At 34.6% G+C, this 21256-nt stretch overlaps 1 protein-coding gene across 2 annotated transcripts in view; it reads left to right on the plus strand.

The window, feature by feature from the left end:
* Positions 1 to 679: 679 nt before the first annotated feature.
* IKZF3 (IKAROS family zinc finger 3) overlaps positions 680 to 21256 on the plus strand; it is a 79444-nt gene continuing 58867 nt past the window's right edge. The window contains exon 1 of one of the 2 annotated variants that reach the window (XM_010960466.3): positions 680 to 905. In XM_010960466.3, the coding sequence (XP_010958768.1) occupies positions 899 to 905 (7 nt within the window). In that variant the 5' untranslated portion in view covers positions 680 to 898. The remainder of the gene's footprint in view (positions 906 to 21256) is intronic. The other variant, XM_074342899.1, reaches the window with a different exon arrangement.

Consider the following 21256-nt stretch of genomic DNA (forward strand, 5'->3'; position numbering starts at 1 on the left):
TTAACTAGTACGTCTTTGTGCACAAACATCTTTGGGTTAATTTTACTATCTTATTGTGTCCCCCTTTGCTTTAGCACATGTGTAACATTATACGTGTATTTTTGTAAGCTATCTCAGATCCTATTTGGAAGAAGGCAGGATAGTAGAAAATAAACACGCATAAATAACAGTGTGTAGCGTTTTGTGAGTGGTGGCAAATGAACCAAGCAGTTCCCAGAAGGGAAAACAAAAGTGAGAGGACTGCTTCCAAAAATGAAAAAGTTGAGCCGATAAAAGTGCCAAAATGCTTTTGAACCATCAGAACATTCTGAAAACTTGGACCAAGAACTTTTATTATGTGAAATGAAAAACTGAGGAAGAAAAACATAATACAGCGACTGAAGTGCGTTCTCAGTGATTGTATTCATGGCTGTCATCCCCAAATTTAGACCCCAAATTCCAGATTTTGTTCAATTTAAGGCAAACATCTTTGAACTTAAACTTGCAAGAAAGCAATCCAGATCCCACCTCCCGGCATGTGATATCACTACCCCATCCATTATCCTTTAAAGAAAAACATTTTTAGACAGTTTACTGTCGCGCCGTTTCCATCCTATCGAGGTTTTCGGCTTTGACATTCAAACGGGGGCTGGAAGTGCGGTACCTCGGGCGCTCGGCAGCGAGCGTCCTTTAAAGCCGCCGCCAGCCAGCGCCGCTGTAACCCCGCGCACTCGCCGGTCGCCGGCTCCTGCCCCTTTCAATCTGCGCCGACGCGCGGCCGGATCCCGGGGACTCCCCGCGCTGGGAATCTCCCGCCAGCTGCGCGCTGCGTCCCGGCGACGGCAGGAGCACGTGGAGCGGCTGGGTAGTCAGAGCGGCAGCTCCAGCCCAGCCTAGCCCAGCCCAGCCCGGCGGCGAGATGGAAGGTGAGCCTCCAGCCCGCTTCTTTTCTAAGGGGTCTTTGAAATGTTCATCCGGTGCACGCAACAGAGAGAGTTCCTTCTGAATCTCGGTTTTACTTCTATTTATTTCTTTTGTCAAAAGTAAATATGAGGCATTTCAGAGGGCAAAGTGTGTCGGTTCTTGTACATCTCTCATTTGCTCCCCACCCCCCACCCAACTTTGGAAAGTGATAACTTCTCCTCAGTTTTATTTCTTAGGGGTTGTCAAGGGTCAAGTCTAAGTCTGCAGAGGAAGAGTACTTATGGGGTGTCCCTGAAATGGCAGCAAATCTGAGTTGGAATAAGTAATCCTTTTGGATGGTTTTTTTCGTCCGCGGCCTCGGTGTCCCTTGGAATTAGGCTAGTTTGAGTGATTTGTTTAGAATGAAAGGTGACTGTTTTTTTCTTCTAAGGGTAAATGCTGTTATATGGGAAGCTAAATTGTAAGGCGTTGGCACTTGTGGTTCCCTTGGGACGCGATCTTCTAATGATAACTTATTTACTCAAAGCAAAAATCAGGCTCACGCTGAATTTCATTTAAATTAATTTTGAAAGTCGTAAAACTATCCTCGCTTTTCAAAAAGTTTTCAGTGTGTACTTTCTTGGGATAACTAAAATTTCATACTACTATTGTAAACTTTTCTATAGTCTTTTCAACAAGTGTTTCTAAAACCTTGAAAATGGCAGATGCATCTCAGGTTGGGGGAGGTGGTGACAGAAAATCAGAATTTGTGAGAAATGTATTCATTCTATTAATAAATGAAATCCTGACACCTAATTAAAATGTTACCTTGATAAATATTATGAATATACTGGATATTTTCTTCATCATACTAGAAGGCTCTCTTATTGCCAATGAACCTTGACTTTTGGCGGCTTTAGGTCTAGAGTATATGAAGTTACTAAATTTGATTGAATACTTTGGGACACAAGATAAATTTTATTTCATAACATAGTTGAGTGCAGGACTGTGGTCCTAAGTCCTTACTTTGTACTTGGGTGTATTTACAATTTTTAAAATTGATTTGGCCCTCATAAACATTTTTTTCTCTAAGTAAAATGCCAAGTGATGATAAGTCAATGAACAGTATGTAGTTAGTATGGATGTAGAAAATTTAAAATGACCATTATTGAATAATGCTTCAAGTATTTTCTTTTATGAAAAACTCTTTAGGCTTTCAATTAGAAAAAATTGTCAGGGTTTAAAAATAACTCTAAAAAATTTGCACTTTGAGTATTTGAAAAGTAGTTTATAATGTGTAATTTTTAACAAGTGATGGTTTCATTGGCCAAAAACAGGGGAAAAAATTAGGTTGCTGTACAGTATGAAAAAAATAATTTTAAAAACTCTAATTCTTTGATGTTACATAATGAGTGTAATAATTGCTGAGATGAATTGCTGAATTTGTTTTTGTTAATCAGTACCCCCATGCTATTTTTCCTAGTCTTAACTGTTTCACTTCTCAAGAATAACATATAGAATAGTATAAGACAGTGGAGATTGGAATATTTCTCTGTAAATGTTAATACTTCTGAATTCAATTATTAACTGAATAGCATAATTTAGGCTATTAAAACCCTAACAAAGACTTTTAGATATGTCTGAATAAAAAAGGAGTGAAAACTTATGTAGAATTTGATTTGGAATGTATAGACTATAAATAGAAAGAGAATATAGAATATGGATCAATGATAAGTTGTGAGTTTAGATGAGTAGATTATAGTCATAGATCCATAGAGATAGATGTTATATGGTATGCTTAATGCAAAAACTTCAAAACTTATATCAAAAAATAAAATTAACAAAAATGTTAATGATGTGGATTCAGCCATTCTAACGTCAGGTCCTTGAAGGCCAGAGTGTTTGATGTAGTAAAAGATCTGGTTCATTGTAGCCACCCGAGATTGACTAATCTGGCTCATATGTTTGATATTTAAAACAAAGTACTTTTATATTACTTGATATTTTGGTCTCAATCTAGAATTTGACCTATAGTGTATATCTTTCATTTCTTGGCAATATAAGAAAGTAGAGTACTTCAAGGAGTATTTTATGCCTAATTGGAAGATCAAATTAATATGCTACAGTAGTCAGTCATTTCTTTAACATATAAAATTGTCTTTAAAAAATTCATTCATTTTTTTCACTCATTACCATTTTTTGAGAGTTTCTATGTGTAAAAGTGTCAGATGAAATAAAATATTGAAACAGAAAGTTTGTTATATAAAAATGAATCATAGGATAAATCAAAGCTATTATTTTAAAAATTTCTCACAATTTGTGATCCTAAATATTTTCTATCCAGAGATCCTTTTATTACTAAATTTTGTTATTTGTGCTGTAATAACACCCCTTCTGCCTGGTATGGTTCAGGAATGAAGTGGTTCACAAATATGAATTTCACAGGTATTGGTGTATTTCTCAATATAAAACTTTTAATATAAACAATAACAGATATAGATCTTTCTGAGTGTAATTATCACGTAGCCCCTGCTTTATAAACAAGGTACACAAGAGATAACTTTATCTCGGTGACCCAGGTGACTATTCTGACCATCAGGTAATGTGTTGTCCTATAGTATATTCTCATAGGGGTTTTGAACTGTGCAGAGCTGAACGTCCCTACACAAAATATTCCCAGGTTATTGTGTAATTTTTGTCTCCTTCTTGATGTCAGTTTCTGCTTCTCACCGCATGCTTTTGTGGTAGCCGTTTCTCATTTCTACATCCGTTTCTATGTGCTGGATGGTTGAGATTAATAGAGACATAGCCTCCAGGTGGTGGAGTTTACTAGCCCTCCATTATGAACATGTTAAGGTTGAAATGGTAAAATTCAAAGGAACAAAAGCCACAGAAAGGCCATGGGGTCTTGGTAGAATATTATTTCAGAAAATTCCTGTTTGTGCGTCCTATAATCTAATATGGTATTTCATACTTCCGTGTCTCCGCTAAAAATTTTCACCCCATTTTTACCTAGTTATGCCTAATCATCTTTCAAGACTCTTCTCAGGCACTATGACAAAGGACCTCTTTCTCATGACTTTCCCTGGTGCCTTCCGGTGGTCCTCCTACCCAGTCCCTTGCCTGCCTCCAGCTAGGCTAAGTGTCTTTCCTTACTGTTCATACTTCTGCCAACTGTATTCAAATTATTTATTGATATAAGTGTTTATTCCCTCACGGCCTTTAAGCTTCTGACGACAGACTCCATGTCTTATTTTTGCATGCTCAGTGCTAAAAACAGTGCCTAGTTCATAAAAGACCCTCAGAGTTTGCTGCATTCAATTTTTAAAATGGTGCTGAAAGGTAATACTCATTATCTTTATTATGATGCCTTTTATTTAATTAATTTTGTGTGAGTAAGGGATTGGTGCTAGCAATTTTTCATTAGAACTCAGAAAAATTTTAAAGTACTTACAAGGTATAACAGAAAAAGAAAACAAAAATGTTGTTGGTTTTTTGGCTCGAATATCACTTAATGTCAAATCATATCATTTAACTTTATATCACCAGATTTCAGGATCACAAAATACGAATTGAATATGAGCAAAAATTTGCTTTCTCAATCAGTAAGAACTATAGATGGTGTCATAAAATTAGCATACATTTTCCAGTGATACTTTTTAAATACATTGTTATAAACTTGTCATTAATGTATAAATGCATATATTTACACTTACTTGGGACTAAAAGATTATTGGTAGATCTTTTATCAGACACCCAATATTAATTGGCTCCTAACTCAAGCTGTAGTTCTAGACCATGTGTGAGAAGAACTGAGTGAGTAACACAGAAACCTGCCTGTAGTAAGTGCTCAATAAATACTTTTTTGTGTGTGCTAAAGAGTCATTAATTATTGTGAAAAGAGACTCTAAACATCACAAGGACAGAGAGTACACTCTACTATCAACTCTTCTAAAAATACAATTCTCCCATTAACTAGTACATTCATAATAATTAGAAGTCGTAAGAATGACCCTGAGGCTTTTTGAATCACTTTTTCCAAAAGATGAAATAATGAAACTGTAATTATATTTCTATTATATGTAGATTATTTGGAAAGTGATCTATATATAACTCTATTAATTATCATTACTATATAATCTATCAGAATACTTTAATCCCCAGTGATTCTCAGTGAGATAACTTTTCAGCCTTAATTGAAATCTGCTTTCTGCATCCATAATTAAAGTTCTTAGAGTCCAAAGCGGTATAGAGTAAATCAAAATAATTTGGATGTTACCATATTATATTGGATATGTGTCCCATCTAGGAGAGATGAAAAACTAGATGTTTAATAATGGATAGGAAACAGAATAAAATGCTTTTATGAAACAGTACTTTTTTACTCAATGTCAAAAATTCAAAATCACCTTACCTCCTGACTTTTTATATCAATGGAATTGGCAATGCATCACAAATTTTATTTATTAATGAGTGTTCTTAGAGATAAAATTTTTAGCACATCAAGTTATTTGTGGGTTTATAAATGGAACTTTTTTAAAATTAGAGAAATGGAAAACATTTCAATAGCATCACTGATGAAACAATGCAAAACTGTATTTTTTATTAAAAAATTTTTTTAATTGAGGTATAGTCAGTTTACAATGTTATGTCAATTTCTAGTTATTATTTTTAGTTTTAACTCTTAATTATCTAAATATTATTTAACTAGGTTTCTTGCTTATTTTGATCATTAATACACCTGTAGCCCCATCTAGACTGTCAGGTTCCAAAGTATTGTGATCTTTTTATCACCAATGATAACTAGTACCCAGCCTGGTCTCTATCACATAATAGGACTGCAGTCATATTTATTGAATAAATTAATGAATGAGTTGCCTGTATGTTTGGTCATTTGACTATTTATGTGCTCAGCTTTTATGGTTAAGAGAGTAAGGAAAACAGTGTCATGGAAACTAGTTAATTTTGCTGGTTGGTTTGTCAGAGGTGCTGTTAAGGTTTGGTAGAAGACTTTGGAATGTTGGTTAAATCCAATAGGATGAATACTGTTACCTTTTTCTAATCCAATATTGGCTCTACTCTGGACAAAATAATATAGTGAAATCTGACTTTTGAATTTAAATTTTTTGCTACCTTCTTTGTTTCGGTGAAGCACTACAGTTCCCACAATAAACTATTTCTTCACAACAAATGTTTTGATTCTTAAAGTTGAGAATAAAATATTTTACTTAGAGTTCTCTATCACAGCATGATCAGTTTATTTGCAAATTGTCATCTATTTGAGAGACTTTAAAGATATCACAATATTTGGCACATCAGAACAATTTCCTATAATAGTAGTCATGTAGGCTCTTTGGATATGAAAACAAGATCATGCTCACTAACCTATAAATATTTTTATAGATGTGGAGTTACATCAGAGCTGATGTAAAATATAATAGCTCCAGTCTGAAAAACTAATTTTTGTTATATTTAACAACTAATCAATTTTGCTATCATCTGCCTTTATCTCTGCAGTTAAATAATCACTTGCTAATACTCATTAATTAATAATACTGATTCTATGCTTGTGTACCATATAGACAGTACCACAAATGTATGTCAGAGTCTTGATTTAAATTTCATTTGACTTTTATGCATATTATTTACCAAATTTTAGTGCATTGAGGATTGTCCATACATAAATTTATTTTCTGACCTCAAAATAAAACTTCTTAACCAACTCTTTGAAAATATCAAAAATTTATAAATGTGAAATGAGTAAAGTTGTGGTTCTGCACTGATATTTTTTTCTTGTGCATATTTGCTTATGTAAAATTATTTAAATGAGAATACCACTAACTCTCCTATTCCCTGTATTTAATTAAGTGCCTATAAAGGCTTAGGCTAAGGTGCTTGAGACATGCTTTTGTCACTGTGTAGTAATCAGCTCCTTAATGACAAGAACATGTCGTGTGGTACATCATGATTATATATAATATATTATATATTATACATTTAAAGAATACTGAGTGCAAGGCTGGAGTATCTCTTGCCTGATTTTATGTTCAGAATTAAAGAATATGGGCAACTATTAGATATTTTAAAACAAAGATTATTTAACACGCTCTTTCAAGTTTCAGGGAACAGTTTAACTAAAAACTATTCTAAAATAATAAGGCAAAACCCTTGGAAGTGGTAATAGTTTTTATATGTGTGCATCTTCATTGGTTTTCATATTGGCAAATAAGACAAAATATATGGAATAATTTACAAGTTGAAGCTGACATAAAGTTGCAACTTTCATCCGTAACTAGATTTTTAGTTTTTGTTTATTAAAACAACCTTATTATTATCATTGTTTGGGTTTTTTTTAGTAGTTAGTATCTATTTGAACTTATTATAATTGTATATTACGAAGATATCACTTTATCTTTTTTTGTATGGTAATCAGTGTAAGATTTCATTTGAAAAAAATTAAGTGCTTCTTTAAGAAAAAGTTTAAAAGCTACTGGTATAGAAACAGATGCTTTCCTACTAAGTAGTCTTTGGATGCCAGTATTGCTTAAGATTCAGCAAGTTCTAAGGAAACTATGACTGTCAGAAATTAAACCCCTGGTCCCTTTGGTTATACAACTTCCTTTGTAGGACAGAGCTTCCTAACTTCATTTTGCTACTCTGGATATTTTGCTCTACCATTCAGACTCTGAGACATAGACAGCCCATTGGCTTACAGGAAATGTTTGTCTAAAGCAGTCGTATGCCAGTGGATTCAAGGGAGTCAGGGGAGAGAACTTACTCAGAACTGGCATAAACCAGGAGTTCTCGAACTCTCTTGGTTTGCGAATCATTTCAGCAGGACAAAAGAGTTTATGGTCCATCCTAACCAACACACTTCTGCTTGCCATCATGAAAACTAAATTCTCCAGAGTTAATAGGAATATTTTTGTGAGTAGATGCAAAAATTAGGATGAGACACCATTGTAACATTTTTCATGCATTCTGAAAATAAAACTGTGAACTTCTTTGATAAACAATAATTTAGTATAAAATGGATCCTTGGCATTGATGAATGTAACTTGCTAGTTTGACTCTTTGTGAGTGATCCTGAAGGAATACAATAATGCACAGTAATTTGTAAATGTTACAGCTTTTGTAACGTTTTAGATAGGATAATGTATATAAAAGTCCTAGCTCAGATTTGAATCAGTAGGACTGGGAGACCAGAATACACAAACAAGTATATAGCTTTGAAGTTAACCAAGCCAACAGCATCCATGCACATCTTAGTAAGAGAAATTTGGAAATTCTCAAAGGACTCCATAGTTATTTGTTGCAAACATCAATGACCTAAAGTGGTCCTATTTACCCCAGACCTGATTATAGGTAGTCAAATTTGGGGATGGAGGTACATATATAATAGCACAAGTAATGATTAAACAATCTGATGTTAAGAATTAATATAGTGCTTATATATCTTATAGCTGCTATTTCTATACAGTGATACTTGATAATTGTATGATGGCCCCTAGAAGTGTTCTAGTCAGCCTCACAGTTGAGCAAGAATTGGGATGAGACATAAAAACAAGACAAAATTGTTTTTTTGTAATCATCAGAATACCCTTTTGTACCAAAATCTTATGTAGGACAGATGTTCCAGGCGGGAGAGGGGAGAGGGCAAGAGACCACTGCCTAGGCCTGCCTAGCTGTTGACCCTTTCCTTCCTCTGCCACAGATCAGCCCCTGTGGCAGCCTTTCGGAACTCTGGAGTGCCACAGGACACATTTTGAAAACTACTGATTCAGACCGTTCCATGTTTTTTCTACTGGTAACCCTGTATCTAGACTTTCCTCTTTGAATCCATTTTGAGGATTGCTGCCAGAGTGTTCTTCTGAAAGTATCAAGTTATCCCCCTACTCAAAAACCATTTTAAGTATTTCTTAGTTGGGCATTTAAAATAATCCACAATGTGGCTTCACTATACCTTGCCAGTGGTATCATGTCTTCTAATGTGGTTATTTCACACTGCTTAGTGTTCCTTGAGCATACATTGCTTTTCCTTAACTCTCATGTTTCTAATTCTCTTCAAACTCAGGTCCAAGAGTGAACTCATTGTCTCTCCAACCCAAACCAACTTCTCAACACTATTAATATCACCACAGTTGTGCCATTATTGTCCATCCCAAATGCCATGTCTTTGAGGAAGCTGTCCCTCGTCCTAGGTTGGAATCATTCCCTTTTCTGAAACTTGATAACATTTTATGTCTATCTAATGATTTATAGAACCTAACTCCATTTTATGTATAAACATGAAGTATTTTTTGCATTGTTTTAATACAATCTAAATTATCTAAGAAAGCAACTGCTACATAAATTAGGAGATGATTCTTTGTTTAGTTCAGAGCCGAGATACTTTTACCATTATTGATGCAGCGTATATCCTGCATTTTTTATCTCTTGCTTTCGTGGTGATTCTACAAACACATCTATCTTTTTATTATATCTTCTAGAATAATTGCTACTTTGACTCTTTGTGAGTGATCCTGTACATTTACATATTGAAATACTAATCATTTTATTATCAATTTATTTCACCTTTATGTTACAGTTAGGGCTTTATTTTTTAAAAAGCTTATATGTGTGGATAGGTTATACTTAATTTATGATGGTAAAAGAAGTATTTATTATAAAGTGTTTTTTCTAAAAGGAGGGGCATTTGGTCTTGGTAAGGTTGAGAACCACTCTAAGTTTACTGAACTACAAGAGACCAGCTGTAGTCTGAATAAGATAAGGTGTACGAAAATCACCTAGCATCCTGCTAGACACAAAGTTAGGGCCCAGCAGATGTTCGGTTTAGTTCATAAATCATTTACAAGGATCCTTTAGACCTTTGCTAAGTATGGTCTATGGACCAGCAGTATTGGCAACATCCGGGATGTGTTATAAATGCAAACTTTCAGGCCAGACTTGCTGAATCAGAATCTGCATTTTAACAAGGTTCCTAGGGAATTCTTGTGTGTACTAAATTCTGATAAACATTGCCTACAGTTTTAGAAGTATTGGTAAAATTCATTATCACTCTCATAACACATGTTGGATTAGTGGTGGATTATCTTTATATATGTATTTAAAATATATTTTTTATTGCTTAAATGCTGGTTTTAAAACATAGCTGAGCAGTGAAAGTTTTACAACATTTAATTTTGACTTACTTTGTAACAACATTTATAACACAGTATAATTCAAAAGTCAGAAATATTCATTCATTCTTCATTAAAAAAATATTGAATGTCTGTTCTGTCCCATGTATGCAAAATATTGGCAATAAGATGGTGAACAAGACAACAGTGCTTTTGCCCTCACGGAATTTACAGTCAGATGAGGAAGGTATGTTCCCAAACAAATAAATATTCTTTAAAAAAATTAAAATTATGCTAAGTGTTATGAAGGAAATAAAATGTGCTAAAATGGAGAATAATGGTTGGGGACAGGGTTGGTGAATCTCTCCTCTAAATAAAAGGTCTGGCAAGTTTGGTGGTCCTCAGTACATAGATGATACTTAGCACCATGGGAATGACTGGGGTCACCTAAAGAGACAATGTATTGTGAGAAGGGAGCTCAGGATTGAGCCTTGAGAAGCATCTCATTTAAGTGGTCAGGTAGAGGAGGAGGAGCCAGCAAAAGAGAAGCAGCTGTGGCAAGACTGGAGAAAAACCAACAGAGTGTGGTGTAACAGAATTCAAGAGAGGAGAATGTTTTATGAAGGAGTGGGTGGTCAGCTATGTTGAATGTTGCTGGAAAGTCAAGTAAGGTGAGGACAAAAAGTGTGGGTTGATTTTTGGCAACATAAAACTTGCCAGTGACCTTAACAAAAGTGGTTTTTGTGCAGTGGTGGGGATGGAAACCAAATTGAAATGGTTAAAGCAGAAACAGGAATAGAGGAAGTCAAAACATTTATACAGACCATTTTCCCTAGAAGTTTAGCTAGGAGGTGAAAGGGAGAAATAAGTGCTGGAGAGAAATGTGGATCAAAAGATTTTGTTTGTTTGTTTGTTTTTGTTTTCCAAAGATGAATGACACAAACTATCTGTAGCCTAAATTTATTGGGGAAAAAAAAATCAAAGATCAAAATAGAAACAGATCTTGAAATCTCAATTCTCAGGAAAATTTGATCAGCTATTTTTGTTACTCAGAAGTTACTTTTTAATTTTTATTTTAAGATATCACCAAAAATATATTCATATTTAGTTGGCACATAACATGTAAATAAATTTCCTCGCCATGAGAATTTTTATATGGTGCCCATTCAATGGATGGTTGGTATAGATGTAATCCATAAAGACTCTATAGAAGAATCCTGAGTAACCCTTGAAATTCAAACTTTTTTCAAAAGTGGGAAGATCCTTCTAAAATTCCATTTCTAAGGTTTGGCATTTTATTTTATTATTTTTTAACGGAGGTACTGGGGTTAGAACCCAGGACCTAGTGCATGCTAAGTATGCACTCTATCCCTGCACTATACCTACCTCCCCCAGGTTTGGCATTTTAGATATTTGAAAATGTTTGTGTTCAATAGATTTTTTTAAACTTAAGGAATAACTTATATAATGAAGTATATATTTCTCATGTATATAGGTTGGTTGATTTTTACCTATATACACACCTTCCAGGTTAAGATATGAAATATTTGTATTCCACCAGAAGATTCCCTTGTGCCCATTTATAATACCTCCCTTCACCCCAAGTAAAATGCTATTCAGACTTCTGCCATCATAGATCAGTTTTCCTCTTCTTGAATTCCATATAAATCATACTGTATGTACTTTATGGTGTCTGGCTTCTTTTGCTTAATATACTTTTGAGATCCATCCATATTGTTCCATTTATTAGTAGTTCATTCTCTTTTATTGTTGAGCAGTATGAGCATACCACATTTGTACTGTTGATGAACATTTGATTGTTTCCAGTATTTATCTATATGTTGAACATTCTTTTTTTCTTTCTTTCTTTTTTTTTTTTTGAGGGAAAAGGTAATTAGGTTTATTTATTTATTTACTTACTCAATAGAGGTACTGGGGATTGAACCCAGGACCACGTGCATGCTAAGCATGCACTCTACCAATTGAGCTATACCCTCCCCCTTATATGATGAACATTCTTATACATGTCTTTTGGTGAACAAATACATTCATTTCTTGGATATATACCTAGGACTAGCATTTCTGGGTCATAGGGTGGGTGTATATTTAGCTTCGATACATACTGCCAAACAGTTTCCAAAATGGTTGGACCAGTTTACCCTTCCATAGTGTCTGAGAGCTCCAGTTGTTCCACATTTTGTCAACACTTGCTATTGTCAGTCTTTTTAATTTTAGCCATTCTGGTGGGGGTGTAGTGGCCTTTCATTGTGGTTTTAATTTGCATTTTCCTGATGAGTAATGATGTTGAGTACATTTTCGTATGTTCATTGGCTGTTTAGATATCCTCTTTCCTGAAGTGCTGTAAGTCTTCTGTACATTTTTTTTAAGTTGTGTTGTTTGCACTTTTCTTATTGATTTCGTAGGCACTTAAAGTTTTGGAAACATGTACTTTGTCAAATGTGTATTGCAAATATTTTCTCCAAGTCTGTAACATGCTTATTTATTTTCTTAATCTATTTGATAAATAGAATTCTTAATTTTATCAAAGACTAATTTATCACTTTTTTTCTTTTGGGATTAAGTGCACGTTATGTCCTGCTTAAAAAATCTTTGCCTATCCAAGGCCATGAAAATATTCTCTTTTGTTTTCCTCTAGAAATTTGATTGTTTTAACTTTCACATTTAGATCTATTACCTACTCCAGATTAATTATTCTGTTTTTGATTCCACCTATTTTATAATAGAAACTAGCCATTTTACAGTTACAGAATCAAAATCTTACTTGCAATATGTTGGATTCAATCACATTAGCACAGTTTTTAAAAGTATCAATTGACATGAAATACCCATTCTTCCTTTTCTCTCTGCATGTTCGTTTGCTGGCATGTGATATCCATGGTAAAATACAAATATATTTATTTTTCTACAACTTTAGAGTAACTGATCTTTCAAGGAAAATAACACTAGATATTGAATTTGTTGTTTTAGACCTGTGCCCTATAATCTATAATTTCTTCACTAGACATTTAATCTAGAGAAAAAATGGAATATTTTGTAAAAAAGGGTAAGGTAAGAGGTATTAAAATGGTAGTGTGGGCTGTATTTGATCTGATGTTCTCAGACAATTAACCTCGATATTTCTTACCTTTACATTAATCCAGGAAAGAAGGGAAGGAGATATTTCATGGTTGGAGAGATTGCTCTGATTTTTAAGTCATGCTCCCTTTTTAATATCTTCCTTTTCTCTCAATCATAGTCACTTGAGGTGTTTGAAATTAATTGAGTTTAAAATTTCTTCTAGTTCTGACCTTCTTCTAAGATCTATAATCTATACAAGAAAGCATTTTAAAACATTATTTCAATTCTTTGAAACAAAGGTGAATCTCAAGAAACGAATCCTGCTTCTCTTCATAAGGTGTCACTGACATTGTACCTTTAGACAATTATATGACTTTATATTTTTTTGTCATTCTTTGTGTCTTAAATTTTGTCTGTAAAATGGGGAGAATAATAAATGCCATTGCACCTGTTTATCTTCCCGAAATGCTATGAGATAATATGAAATCTCATTTAACCTCCTGAGCTAAGTGCTTGATGCCACATTTTTGGAGGACCACAGACAAACAAAACCAGGTCCAAAAGAAAGCTCTCACTACGGTTAGGGAACTGACTGGTAGCATTTGTATAATAACTTATTCTGGATGTTCCCAGAAAGCTGAACTAGGACCTGAAACGGACAGTTTAGGAAATTTGAGTTCCACTACATTTAAGGAGGAACTTTTAAAGCATTACAGTTTTTCTGAAATGGAAAGACATAACTTCTGATTCTTGGAAGTGTCTAAGCAGAGGCTTACAACCCAAATAGGGAGATACTGAAGGAAATTCAAGTATCAGATAGCAGAGAAAGCAGAGATAAGATAGTTAAGATATCCTCTCCCATTCTAATATTCTAATTTCATCGGTTACAGGGATCATTTTTTGTACCCAGAACTGTTCTTGTGATGGTAAGATTCCAGGAATGATTGTATGTGGGAGCAATAAAGAGAACTCATGAAGGACCTTTCAGAAAGAGTAGCTAACACTTCTGTGCCACATTTATGGTCCTGAGTGTTAATGTTACAATTATGAATACATCTTTGTAGTCAGTGACTCCATTTCCATAGTTTTTAGTTAAAAAGTAAAAGTGGACTTTTTAGATTTAAAAAAAAAGGTAAGGGGATAGAGGAATCAGTTTACTGTTATAAAGATAAAGAGGAACGTTGACATTCAGAGACAGCTTTCTGGCAGCTGGCAGACTCGGGGCAGGATTCTTTCTGAGATTGACATTTTGCTCTCCTTTAACTTCTTTATCTCCTACTGGAAAAACAGACCAGCAAGTTGGAATCTGATCTCAAAACTAAGAGTAGAACTTTACTAGCTGGTATTCTTAATTGAATGATAATTACTTAATAGTATCAAAATAAAGGCAAGTTTATAGCCATTCGAGTTAAAAATATGATTGCAGATATTGTTACTAATGTAAATATTTGATTTTGTTCATAGATAACCTATTATTCACATGTGAATTTTGATAAAATTTCAATTAACCAGACTCCTGCCATTTCCAAGTTTATATTTTATTTGTAATCTACCCCTTTTCATTTTGCACCACATAAAATGCTAGACTCTCTGAGGGAAAAAAAACCCTTTAACAAAAATTCTAACTAGTGAAAAAATTTTAAACAGCATCTTTGTCAAAGAAAAGAGAATCTGAAGCAATAAAAACAAATTTGAAATTGTCATGTCTCAGTAAGCAATGTGATGAGGCTTGTTTTCAATACTGGTAGAAAACTATTTGAGATTGCCAGTAAAGCTTTGAATTTACAGAGTGCTTGGAAGGCTACAAAAGAAATAACCTTTAACTTTTACAGTCCAGTATATATGTGTGCTATATCAGTAACAGAATAGTTATGCTTTTACAAGATGTGTTATTTAAGAGAAAAGATGTCAATGGAAAACACTTAACGATTCATTTAAGCCTAAAACATATCAGGAAATTGGTTAGTTGTGGGAAGAGCAGGAGGGCAAATGATATGAAAGTGTTGATCAGAGTTTTCTTCTAAATTATAATTTTGACTTTTAGATGAGAAAGAAAAATGGGTTTATCTAATGATATAAAAAAATCCTAATGTATATGCTAGGTATGTATTTGTATGCATATGTATAGGTACCTTCTAAAATGTTACATCTGAATGTTTGGCATCATGTGTTTTTTTTTTTTAACCCTCTGAAAAGTCACATTAATTTTTTAATCGGTTAAATTTGTAAAATGCTTTGTATGAAAGGTACTGTCTAAATCTTTTATCTCTTTGATTACTGCATTAATGGAAATTGCAACTTTTCCTTGAAATTCCAATTGCAAAAGTTTTAGAAATGTTGATAGAAGATTGTAATTGTTAAGATGTTTCCTAGTATAATATCTTTAGAATTTTGGTTGAAATTTAATTTTTATGAATTAAGTATTGATTCATTAAAATCATATTAATTTATCAAACCATAAAATGGTTTGATTTACTTCTTTTTTCCTGATTCAGAGTTTGAATGTTTGTTTTCAAAGAAATAGCTTTGCAGTGAGTGGTATCCAAGGCAGCAGCAAGATATTCTGAAATCTAGAGCAGACTTATTCAGTAGAATTTTCTGTGCTGGAAATGTTCTTTATCTGTGCTGTCCAATATAAAAGCTACTAGCCACATGTTCTATTGAGTACTTGAAATGTGGTTGGGTGACTGAGAAACTAAATTTTTAAATTTTAATTAACTTAAATTTAAACTTAACTTGGCATATGTGGCTAGTGGCTACTGTACAGTACAGTATTAGAGATAGTATTAAGAATAGATTTAGAGCAGATCTTGACAAACTTTTTCTGTAAAGGACCAGATAGTGAATATTTTAGGCTTTGCAAGTCGTACAGTCTCTGTGGGTTTTTTTGACGGTTCTCAACTCTGCTGTTGTAGGACAAAAGCATCCAGAGACAACGCATAAATGAATGAGTTTGGCTGTGTTCCAATAAAACTTTATTTATGAATGCTGCAGTTCGAATCCTTGTAATTTTCAAGTTGCATGAAACAGTATTATTCTGATTTTTTTCAACCATTTAAAAGTGTAAAAATCCCTCTTAGGTCACAGGCTGTACAAAAACAGGTGATAAGCTGTAGTTTGCAGAACCTTGATCTAGAATGTCCATAAGTATCAAAGATAGAGATGTAAAAGTCCACGTGTTCATTTATTGAGTGATCATCACAAGTGGACACTAATTTGGAAGCTGAAGATATAGCAAAGTAGTAATAAAAAATAACATTCAACATCCTTTTACTCATGGAGTTTACATTCCGGTGCAGGAGACATATCTAAAAAATGAACAAATATATGTCAAGTGGTGACAATGAAGAAATCTTAGGAAGAAAAGTAAAGCAAAGTAAGAGAAAAGGAAGTGACAATGGAGGATGACATTTCACATTAGAGTAGTCAAGTAGAGCTTGTTTGATAAGGTGACTTTTGAGCACACACCTGAATGAAGAAAGTAAGTGGGTCAGGTGACTATTTAGAGGAAGAGGATTCCAGTCAGAAGGAAGGGCAAAAGCAAAGACCCTGGGGCAGAAGCGTACTTCTCCTACTCAAACAACAGGAGAGTTGTAGAAAATTGATGAGATTTGTATTTCAACAACAAAAAAACCCACTTTGGAATTCTTCCTTCGTTGGCATCAAATATTTAAAAACAAGCATATTTCTATCAAAAGCAATATAAGGACCCTTCCTTCTTAACTTTCTGGAGCATTCTTTTTGGACAATAGCTGCCAACTGGTTAAAAAGACCCCAGTAGACACCATCAAATGGAAACTTTTTCAAAGCTTTTTTGGACTAAAGTATGAAGGAATTACAAAACGGTCCATTAAAAACTGAAAAGTTTTTGCTGCACTTAGAAATATTTAACAGGTTTCTGGTCTTTAGATGGGAATTCCTTTACCATCTATCTACTCCTGGACTTCATGTTTTTATAAAGACCCTTGAGTTTAGGGGAAAAAATGCATTCCAGTTTATTTTGTCCTTGTGTTTTAAGTATTTTTTAGTACCTAAGAAGAAACATCCATGTAGCCTGATTACAGATGGTGTTAATGTCTCCTTTAAGTTCTAAATACTCATGTAGTCAGAATCTCCTTTTTCTCTTGGAAACTGTACTCAGTTACTTCTGGTGTTATTCACAGCACACAAAGGCTGCTTGAAAAAAATACTGAGAGCTATTTAAATGTCATTGTCAGAGGTTTAAAAGGTTCAGGGGATCAGGACCTTTTTCCTTTAGGTCACCAAATCAAAAGCCATCTTACTGTGTAGTAACTAAAAGATGTTTTCACATGAAGATTGCTCATGTGAAACTTTTGAGATCGTTTTCTTTCTTTTTTTCCTGTTAAGAATCCCTTTAGTGTGCAGTTAAAAGTTTCACAGTTAGCTTTTTTAAACTAAAAAAAAAAAAAAAAAAGAAAAGAAAGAAAGAAAGAAAAGAAAAAAACTATCAAACTTACAGAAAAGTTGCAATACAGTACAAAAAACCTGTTTTTTTTCCGGAAATTTTGAGAGTAAGTTGCTGACGTGAAATCCTCTCACCCTTGAATACTTTAGTGTGTATGTTCTACGTTCTCCTACATAACCACAAAACAACCATCCAAATCAGGAAATTAACACTGGTCCATTACTACCATTTAATCTTCAGGCCCCATTCAGATTTCTCCAGTTGTTTCTATAATGTCCTTGACTTCAGGAAGATTCAGCTCAGAATCACACACTGCATTTAGCTGTCACACCTCTTCAATCTCCTTCAGTCTTAAATAGTTCCTCAGTCTGTCATGACCTTGATGCTTGAGGATAAGCCAGTTATTTTATAAATTATCCCTCAGAGTTTATTTCCTCATGTTTTGCTTACTTGACAAGAATATCACAGAAGTGATACTGTGTTCTTTTCATAATCGGGAGCACATACTTTTCATTTGTCCTGTTACTGACGATGATCACTTTGCTCAGTTTTAGTAGTGTCTACCAGGCTCTCCACTATATAGTTTCTCTTTTCATCCTTGAAATAAGAAGTTATTTTGAGGAGAAGCACTTTGAAACTCTATAAATACTCCATTTGCTACTACACTTTCAATTTATTCACTTACTTATTAATGTCAATATGGACTCATGAATTTCTATTCTTTTTCAATACTATCGTTATGATTTTGATGCTCTTTTGTCTCAGATTTGGCCAGTGCAAACCCCTTCAAAATGATTTCTATATTCTCTTAGTTCTGCGAGCACTTCCTTGCTTTCTGGAACAACAAAATGTTCCAGACTCACCTGCACTTTCCCTGCCCCAGCCCTGGAGTCAGCCATTTCCCCAAGGAGTCTAGGTCATTTAAGTTGAGAATGAAATTTGGAAGATTATCTGTGTATGCTAGAAGCTGGGGTGGTGTCCCTCCTCCTAGGCGCTCTCAGTGGACAGGGCTAGAGAGTATATGTGTGTATACCTTATATATACACACATGTTTATGCCTATATTTTGTATCTATATATGGTAGAAGCTATGTGTTCCTGCCAATACTTCTGTTTCCAATATGGTACCACAGGTTTCTATATTTTTAACTCGCTTCTCTGACAGAGAAAAACCTGGGTCTCATTATCCTTATTACAGTTTTCGTATTTGATCAGTCCTCCTTTATATAACCAATCATCCATTGCCACTGCCATCCTCTCTTCAGAGAAGTTGCTCTCCTTGCCTCACTTGGGTTCTGATACCCTGTACCACAGCCACTGATCAGTGTGGACACTCTTTTCAGCTGTTGGGGTCTGACATCTCAGTGCAAGGATGCCCCTAATATGTAGATGCCCTCCACCCCACTCGAATTCTGGCACTTTGCGCTCCCATTCACAGAGGTTCTCCTCATTCCATTTGGGCTCCATGGTGCCAGCCCCCACTGTCTCTGTGTGGGTGCCTTGCTCACCCTGTTTAGTCTCTGAAACCGCACACCAGACCACCCCCAGGCATAGATGTCCCCTTCACTGTGCTCAGGCTCTGACTCCTCATCCCTTACTTGGATACCCTCTTCATCCCTCTCAGACGCTAATGCTCCAAGTCATGTAATTCTCCTGCATGGGTGCCCTTCTTATCCTGCTCAGGTTCTGACTTCCCATATTGGCTACCTTCATGTAGAATCCCTCCTGATCTCATTCAGAATGCCCACCCCACGCAGGCACACTCTTCATGCTGGTTGGTCTCCAGCAGCCTGCCCCGGCCTGTTCCCATTCCTGGCATGGACGTTCCTTTCCCCCATCTTGGGTTTTGACACCACGTACCAGGCTACCCCTTTGCTTACTTAAGAAATATGTGTATTTTCTCTGCCTTTATGCTTTGCTGCTAACATCTATTGGGTGACATGTTAAATTTTTAAATTAGTATAGACTGTACATATAGTGACTGTATTTTTCAAAACAAAAATTGGAATATGACTGAAGTGTAGTATAGAATATTTGAAAGTAGTTCTATCCTGAACAGTTTTGGGTATATAATCACTAGTAAAGAACAAAGGAGAGTTTCAATTTCGAGTAATGGAGGAACATGTCCTATTGAACCAAACTTCCAACAGATAACAAAATACAGATTCTGGACAAAATATAGAAAGGCTGTTACTTGCACGGATTGGAAAACAAACAAAAGCCAACCTTTTTTATGGTTTTTTTGCCCAAGGGAAGGCCTCAGTTTTAGCCTCAGGGTGACCAAAACACAGTTTTACTGGTTTAAAAAATCATGGCAATCATAGTACTGGGAAGTAAAGGGAGAAATCCTAGAATGTGTGTAAATTCTCTGGCTGGACTAAATCTTTAGCTAATCCTTGAACTACACATATATGGGTCACATCCTGAGCAATCCATCTGAGGCTAAAGTGACTGAGCAGAGATTTACACTTCTGCAAGAACAACCAACTTGTCCCAGTTTCCCTGAGACTGTAAAAGTTCTGTAGTCTGGGGAAACTGTAGTCTGGGGAAACCCTCAATCCCAGATATAGTGGGGCATTTGGTTACCCTAGCTGCTACCCACCACAAGTGACACAGAATTTATGTTAACTATACACTTTAAAAAGCAAAATAAACAAAGAAAAACTTCTATACTCTTGAAAGGAACATAACAGCTCCAGAAATTCTGTAACATATTTTTGTAATGTCCAGGGTACAACCCAAAATTATTTGGTCATATGAAGAAGCAAGAAAATGTGACTCATACCCAAGAGAAAAGGAAATCAAAGGTGCTGATCCCAAGTTGACATAGATTTTGGAATTGGAAGACAAGAATCTTAAATAGGTATAATGATTATACTCAAAGATGCAAAGGAAAATATGCTTATAATAATTAACAAATAGGAAATTTCAACAAAGAAACTATAAAAAAACAAAATGAAAATTCTAGAACTAAAAATTACATTATCTGAAATAAAAACTCATTGGACAGGCTTGACAATAAATTAAGATGACAGAAGAAAGAGTAAGTGAACTTGAGGATTTATCAATGAAAGTATTCAATCTGAACACCAGAAGAAAACATTGGAAGGAAAAAGAACAGAGAGAGCCTCAGGAAACTGTGAGAAAATACGAAAAAGTCTAACATACACGTAGTTGAAGACCTAGAAGAAAAAGGAGCAAGAAAATGGAAGAGAAAAAGTATTCCAAAAAACAGTGGCTGAAAATTTCTCAGGTTTGATGAAAAACATAATTTTATAGATAAGTTCTGTAGACCCAAGTGAGATAAATTCAGATAAAATCACACCTAGGCATATCATAGTCAAACTGCTGAAAACCAAAGGTAGAGAGAAAATCTTGACAGCATTTAGAGAAAAAAAAATACATATGGGAAAACATCAGTACAAATGTTCTCATCAGAAACAATAGAAGCTGGAAGATAGTGGAATGCTGTCTTTAAAGGGCTGGAAGAAAACTGTCAACCCATCATTCTATGTCAAGTAAAAATATCCTTCAAAATTGATGGCAAAAATAAAGATATTTCCAGAAAAATGAAAACTAAGCAAAGTTGTCACTTACACAGTTGCCCAACTAGAAATACTAAAGAAAGCTCTTTACTAAACAAAGACAACACCAGGTAGGAATTCAGATCTTCATGAAAAAATAAAAAGTACCAGAAAGTTTACGTATGTGGGTAAATATAAAGTACTAATTTTTTCATCTTAATCACTTTA

This window comes from Camelus bactrianus, chromosome 16, assembly GCF_048773025.1.
Source record: "Camelus bactrianus isolate YW-2024 breed Bactrian camel chromosome 16, ASM4877302v1, whole genome shotgun sequence".
NCBI lineage: Eukaryota > Metazoa > Chordata > Mammalia > Artiodactyla > Camelidae > Camelus > Camelus bactrianus.